The sequence below is a fragment of the Setaria italica genome, chromosome IX, assembly GCF_000263155.2.
Source record: "Setaria italica strain Yugu1 chromosome IX, Setaria_italica_v2.0, whole genome shotgun sequence".
Lineage (NCBI taxonomy): Eukaryota > Viridiplantae > Streptophyta > Magnoliopsida > Poales > Poaceae > Setaria > Setaria italica.
Window position 1 is genome coordinate 6,562,621 of NC_028458.1, and position 7,144 is coordinate 6,569,764.

At 42.9% G+C, this 7,144-nt stretch overlaps 1 protein-coding gene across 3 annotated transcripts; it reads left to right on the top strand.

Moving 5' to 3' along the window:
- The first annotated feature begins 2,692 nt into the window (after positions 1–2,692).
- LOC101752968 (transcription factor bHLH49) lies at positions 2,693–6,581 on the top strand. Of its 3 annotated transcripts, XM_004981844.3 has the most exons (11): positions 2,693–2,944; positions 3,044–3,099; positions 4,341–4,558; positions 4,643–4,734; positions 4,838–5,029; positions 5,118–5,183; positions 5,262–5,330; positions 5,427–5,498; positions 5,591–5,761; positions 5,857–5,944; positions 6,103–6,581. In XM_004981844.3, exons 3-11 carry the CDS (start codon positions 4,378–4,380, stop codon positions 6,123–6,125), a joined length of 954 nt encoding a protein of 317 aa, XP_004981901.1. In that variant the 5' UTR covers positions 2,693–2,944; positions 3,044–3,099; positions 4,341–4,377; the 3' UTR covers positions 6,126–6,581. The 3 variants fall into 3 exon arrangements, with proteins under 3 accessions (XP_004981901.1, XP_004981902.1, XP_022678584.1); XM_004981845.2 differs by lacking the exons at positions 2,693–2,944; positions 3,044–3,099 and adding an exon at positions 3,179–3,446; XM_022822849.1 differs by lacking the exons at positions 2,693–2,944; positions 3,044–3,099 and adding an exon at positions 4,190–4,211.
- The last annotated feature ends 563 nt before the right edge of the window (positions 6,582–7,144 follow it).

The following is a 7,144-nucleotide window of genomic DNA, read 5'->3' on the forward strand; positions in this document are numbered from 1 at the left end:
CTAAACCCGACCAGATGATTGCCACACTAATCTAATCGCGAGTGAGATCTCAGGCCTAGCACACTCTATTTGTCATGCAGGGCAAGGTCTCCATCATGGGCAGCATGGATGCATCGAGCCGCACCGCACTTTCCATTCCTGCAATCTCACTTGATTGTCGAGCGCGCGCGCACCGGGCGATCCATCGATCGGTGTCGAAGAGGCGGCGATGATGACGTCCCCCTTGTACGCGTGCCGCGTGCGGTGCCGTATCATACACTTCACCGTATGGTTTAGGTTTACCCCCCCCCCCCCCCCTCCTAATTGAGAGTACTTAGAAGTGTGGTCAATCACTAATGTCTCACCCCGTCCACTGGTTAATTGAGAGTACTTAGAAGTGTGGTCAATCACTAATGTCTCACCCCGTCCACTGGAAAGAGGGACAGTCAGCTTTCCACAAGATATGGTGAATGAGTTTGCTCTTTGTTGTTCACTTGTTTGGAAGTTTGGAACAGAAGGCCTTGGAATTGGATGGCCATTTTGAGGCCCTGTTTATTTGGAGCTTCTATGTATGAAAGCTTATCTTAGCGAAAACCGCTCGACAGATTAAAGAAAACTGTTTTTAGAGAAGCAAAAGTTTTTCTGAACATAGCTCAAAGCGAAACTACAGCAATAACCATGAATGGCTCTTTGAATCTTATGGGAAAAAAATGAATAATTCGAAGTTCTAACCGAAGACACCTCTTGATGGCCTTAAGAACCTAGCCTTTTTCATGATTAGGACCAAAATGGATGTTTGCATTGGTGATTGGAGCAACGTTTTTTTAACCTTGAAAGAACAGGGGGGCAGGGGGCAGGCCCCCACTGAACAGGAGGAGCAACAAATTGTACATTTTCGTAATTAAAAAAATCTCATAGATAAAATTCTAATAGCCTGGTAGTATGTAGGAGTAGGAGCACAGGAAAACCCTCTGGATCTTTGAGTAGACTGTTGGAACAAGAGATTGATTTAAAAACCTGTGAGCTCTGCCTAGTACGAGCATGATGTCACTAAGCCTAGTGCAGTAGCACACTTGGTCCGCGTGAACTAGACCATGACTACTTTGCTCTAGCCCTGATTCTTTTGCTCATCCATTGGGACAGTCACGCATTTGACCTAATCTGTTCGGATTGGTAGAGAAATTTCTTCATTTTCTCACTAAATCCAATTTAATCCTACCTAATACTATCCATCAAAACAAGCATTTCGAGTTTCCCATCTGCAATCTAAAAAAACATTTCCAGAAAATTAAATAGATACCAAATTAAGAAAAGAGTTCAGTGCAAAATTGCATCACCCTCTGATCCTTCGCAAGAACACAGGGACAGGAGAACAGTAACAGCTAGTGCTTCCAATATTAAAAGCAGGCAATTTGGACTGGGGTATTGTATTAAGTATATATACTGCTTAGATTAGTGCAAAGCAAGCATGTAAACAGCCAATCTCACCGACACATAATACAAGTCCCAGATTCTCTCATCGGGATGCAGAATTAGGTGCCTAGCTGCGTCTGAATGAGGGTAATGTACATACTCCAGCTCATTTATTTTACTCTCTCTCCCCTATCTGACTGGTGGATTAAAATCATTATTTTTTTATGAGATGGAGAGTGATCAAACTTTTAGAGCTATGTGTGATTTGATTGACGCTGAAGTCATTCCATCACCATGTACTAGTAAGGTTTTTTTTTTGTCCTATAAAGAAAGATGGAAAAGAGAGAAAGATCTTGAGGAGATGGAGACACCTAAGCAAGCAAGCAAGCAGCAGGATGCCTTACAGTGCATGCTTTGACCATATCCCACAAATCCAGCTAGTGTCCTGCATCTTCAGACTGTAGAGGACAAGAAGGTGAAAAGATTACAAGATTCCTTATGTTTTTGCTCACCTTCTCCCTCTCTTTCTCTCTCTACCCTTCTTTCTTTTTCCTTAGGTGTCTAGAGAGAGAGAGGATGGCTGTAGAGAGAGAGAGAGGGGATGGCTGTAGGTAAGCTGGCAGGGGGGAGGAAAAAAGACCAAGTGTACAAATAGATGGCAGCATGTAGAAAGAGAGATATGGCTCATTCAAAGCTTGGTGTGGAAGAGAAGCACCCCCTACCCTTATAAACAAAGCCATCATAATTTACTCTTTGTAAAGTAGTACTAGCAACAGTGCTGCTGTGCCACACCTACTAATTCAAGCATGCTATAAGGCCTAAAAATAAATTTCATAAGCCATAAAATGACCTGACTCACATTTGTGAAATTTATATTCTCTAATGGAACATTGAGGCTTTGCTGCTGCTGTTTAAAATCACCTAGCCTTGCTACTTGGTCAAAAACCATTTTCTTTCAATTCAAACTTGAAGCTATGTGCTACTGTCCATTGGATAATCAATAAAATATCAACCTAGAAAACAATAACAATTTTCAATAGTACGGTCCACAGTCGAACTGGGGCCCACAGGACATTGAGGGCATGCAAGGCTGGGCAGGTGAGAATTGTACGCTATTTTTTACTCCCTACTTTATTTTCTCCTTACTACAGCTAATCTTTGTGTACTAAAGTAAAGCAAGCAGTAAACTACTCCTAATAGTACACCAGTCTGCTGTTACCTTTGATTAGGTGTTGTTAGCTTACGCTAAGGTTTTGGAAATATTAGAGAGAGGAGAGAGAGGGAGAGGAGGGAGGGGAGAGAGAGAGAAAGAGAGAAGGGGGCAGTTGCAGTGGTTAACAACCCTCTGCCAGAGGGCAAGAAGGAATCATTTCACCTCAGTGGCAGGTAACAAACACCACTTAGCAGCAGGCTCCCTTCTTGCTCTTTTGCTTCCGCCTCCTGCCCTTAAAATCTTTCACCACCCCCTCCCCTCGCGGTCAAATTTGCGATCCATACTCGGGGAGGGCCAAGAAACCGAGCTGTCTCTCTCTCCAATGCGCACCAACGCCAGGTAATTCTGCAAAACGGAAAAAAAAAGAAAGAAAGATCATTCAGGTGCTCTTGAGTTCTTGAAATGAAATCATGTCAACGCATTTCTCTCCGTCTGCAGGAGAAATTGGTGGCCGGCCTCTTGGAGTTGAAGGGTTCATGTGATTCCGTGGTCAGGTAATTTTCAGGCAGTTATTGTCTCGAACATCACCTGTTCCTTTCAAGATCTTTACACCACCTCATCACAAGATGGAGTAGTCAAAGGTCGTTGCTTTCGTTCCCCCTGCTCTCGGAAAGCTTCAGCACTGCCTTAGTTATTTCTTGCAGATCCTATTCCTGCTATCTACGCATTCAAACAGCCTCACGCCCTCGCCAGTGTACAGCTTGAACTTCCAGCTTGCCCTCTTGCTCCCTTTCCTTCTGTGAGCTCTGGTGATGCGAAAGTATTTCTCCAAGCTTTCACATTCGTTGTTCTTTCCAAGATTATGAAGAAATTATGGGCTGATCGATAATCCTCTGTGGAGGTATCTTCATCTTTTCTATGTGCCCCTGAAGATGCTAGTCCTGTGATTTTTACTCCTCCAAATAGGTCCCTTCGTTTTAATTGCTTAGAGTTCCCCTTAGTTTTAAATTTCCGGCAGCATTATTAGAAGCTCTTTTAGCTTCTCAGAGGCAGCTGCCTACTTGCCTAGCCTGCTAGCCATATCCTAAATGAGACCACACTGCTTGGTTAGTTCCAAACTTGTTCGCAAGTTCTTCATCTGCTGAAACATGACTCTTTTCTTTAAAGCTTCATGGTACTGGTGTGGTACATGCCTGGTTCTTGAAGATTTGGTAGGCTTTTCCTGTTTCCAATTAACTTTGGGGTTTTGAGTCTTTTAGGAAGAGTAGCTCTCCTCCCATCTCATTCACTTTGCTCCAAAAGACTCAGTTAGTGAGTGGTGTTTGCTTAATGATGGGGTTATTTCTCCTGCGTCTCCTCCTTTACGCCCTGGGTTTAAAGTTTCACTTTCTGGACTGTGTGCTTCTTTAGCCTGTGGCAGATTTGGTTTGTTCCCAAAGGCTATGGATGAAGCATATCTTCTCCAGCTGTAATACAGTTCCAGCAGGCCTTTGCCTGGACGGTGGATCGTTCTTTTGCCCTTCTTTTGATCTGTAGATAGGGATAGTGTGGCTGTTCTTGAAGGGACTGGCTGCTTTTCATCTCTTATAGGATTACCAGTTGAGATGATATTGTTTTCCCTCAACCTCAAACAAACCAGCTGAGGGGTATATATGTGAAATAAAAGGTGTTGCGTTCTTGATCAATATTTACTCTAGTGTACAATGCACCCTTTGTAATTATGTGTCCTTAACTCCTAATGGTGCAATTTAGCTGTAGTTTTTCATCCATCCTGTTTCTATTTATTCTTCAACAGGGGATTAAGGAACGTTGGTGCTTCTGGACAATTGGAGATGTACTCAGGCCAGCAATCTGATCAAGGTCCCAGTGCAAACAGTGGCAGAGAATTCTCCGAGGCAAATTGGAACTCTGTCACAATGCATCAGAAGATGGGCTATAACAGTGGACCGTATGGATTTGGACCTTACAGCATGGGTTTGGAAGAAAGACCAGGGTTGTATCAATCTTCATCTGGTTAGTTTTTTTCAATCATTTCCTCAGGCTGACCTTACTAGGTGACAATTCTGTAGCTAATGTAAACAATGATAATCCCTGCAGGTACATTCAGTCAGAACATCCAAATGAGTGATGAGCATAGCGGAGGTGTGAAGAAGAGGAAAGGAATGGATGACTGCGTGGGGTTGTTGCAAGTAAGATTTCTTGTTGGCCTCACTTCCTATCTAATCTTGATGTAGAATTATGTTAATCGTTTTTTATGGTAATGACCGTCTGTCTTGTGATTATTGGCTATAGAATGCGGGTGATCAACAAACAGAAGGTTCGTCTCAGCCAGAAAGGAATTCAATGGAGGAGGGGAACAGAAAGATTTCACCCAAAATGCAAAGCAAGGAAGATTCTTCTGATGGTGATGGTACTAAAGAGGATTATGTTCATATTCGAGCAAAGCGAGGCCAAGCCACTAACAGCCACAGCCTTGCAGAAAGAGTAAACTTCTCTCTTGTAATAAGGAACTACCAGTTCAGTTTGCTTTATTCCCTTTACTCACGCTTGAAGTTGATGAAACTCTGTGCAGCTGAGGAGAAAAAAGATAAGTGAGAGAATGAAACTTCTTCAAGATCTTGTTCCTGGATGCAGTAAGGTAACTTCCTTTTGGTTTGGCGCAGGCAACTTCTCTCAGACTCCTGTACTCTACACATTACAGCTTTCTTTCTAACAGATCACTGGCAAGGCAGTCATGCTTGATGAGATTATCAACTATGTGCAGTCATTGCAACGACAAGTCGAGGTAGTGATAGTGCATCTATAGTTTAGTTGCTTTGGAGTATATGTGGCATCTTGTTAGAATATAATCCAGCATTCTAATACAATTTGGAACTTGCAGTTCTTGTCAATGAAACTTGCAACTGTCAACCCTGAGCTTGGCTTTGACATTGAGCAGATTCTATCCCAACAAGTAAATCCACTCACCCGATCTGCTGTTCATTGTACATCTCTCTAGATGCTGTTTTAGATATCCTTTGTTCAATGGAAATTCTTGTTTTGTAGATGATGCTTTCACAAGACAGACATTTTGCTATCTATGGAGCGGATCCAGGATCAAGCAGCCTTGCTGCTCAGTTTAACCAAGGAATCATGCAGCCAGAAATTATGTGCAACATTTCCAATCCTGTCGATGTTTTGCAGGGAACAATTCACGACGTCTCGACAATGAACCAGGTAATTATAGTCCATTTCACGACATGTGGATTCAGATACATCGCCTGATTTTGAAGAGGTGATGGACTTTTGTGAACCTTGAACCTTGAATCCAGATACCTGCAATGTGGGAAGGACTTCAGAACCTGCCTCAGATGAACTTCAACCCTGGTGTGGCAGCCGGTAGCAGCACCAACAACTCTGGTATATATATGACTTGGCGTTTTTTTAATCATATCCTATCCAGCTCTTAAACCACGCATTCATAATCAGTCAGCTTTTGTTAATCTCTTTTCTCAAAAACACTAAATGCCTGCAGTAAGCCATTCCTCTTACAGAAATGTTCCTTCTGTGCTCCACAGGTTCCATGAAGATCGAACAGTGAGCTGCCGGTACTGCTTGTCAATCACTGAATTATCGTAAAGCGCTTGCCGAATGAAGTTTTTTGTATAGCTGGAGGCCTAACCATTCATTGCCGGTTTCCTTCTGTTGCTCCCCATACTGTATGACGCATCGTTTATGGTATGGCATCTGAGGATCATGTACAGCTGGAGCTGGAAAAAAAAAACTGATTCCACTGTAAATTTCTGTTGTGCTTTGGCCTGTGGAAATTCGGATGGAAACCCAGTATCATCCATGAACTCCAAGGACAGAAGCTTTGTTGGGACCCAAGTACTGAATGCTGATGGGCCTAAACGTACTAAATGAGTACTAGTGGAATGGAATCGTAGGTACAAAAATGCAGAGTTCGAAGCCAATTGCCTTGTCAGAAATTCCATGAAACGTGCACTGTATATGCAAATGGTTCAATCATGCAATGGAAGGGAACTCATTATTGTTACTTTCTTTTTGCAAATGTGACTATAGTCTTAATCGAAACAGTAGGAAATGATCATGCTATGCTTATGCTATTAAAACAGTAGAATGGCCACGAGATCAAGAGGTTGGAGCGGCCGCCGGCATTGGGCCGCAGCAGAATCTCTCCCTTTTTCTTTCCTGAAATTCTGTTTGCAACCCTTGTTTTACAATGCTGCAACGGGCACCGGCTAGGTGTCTGAATAAACGGTGGTCGTTCCTGTGTTTTTCTTCCATCAGAATTTCGAGGTTGATAAACGGGAGAATATTCAGGAAAGAAAGGGTAGAGGTTTTCTGCACAAAAGACCGACTTACGTACCAGCATTTGAACGTAGAGTTGTCTCAGGGTTCTCTGTATAGAGTTAACCGAGCTAGTCAACCTGAAAAGTTCTGACAGTTTAGACTCTGAACCTGTCAGAGCACGTCACCAAATCGTCTAGTACGATTGCCCACACCACACCCCCTTGCTAACAAAAGGCTTGGCCTCCTTTACCATATCTATTTGTACTATTAGAGGACCTATCATATGTACCTCCTAAAAAAAGGAGA

Coding starts and splice junctions, on each gene's coding strand:
- LOC101752968 (XM_004981844.3), top strand. CDS start 4,378: ATGTACTCAGGCCAGCAATCTGATCAAGGTCCCAGTGCAAACAGTGGC. Junction 4,735..4,837: donor ACTGCGTGGGGTTGTTGCAA/GTAAGATTTCTT, acceptor TATTGGCTATAG/AATGCGGGTGATCAACAAAC. Junction 5,184..5,261: donor TTGTTCCTGGATGCAGTAAG/GTAACTTCCTTT, acceptor TCTTTCTAACAG/ATCACTGGCAAGGCAGTCAT.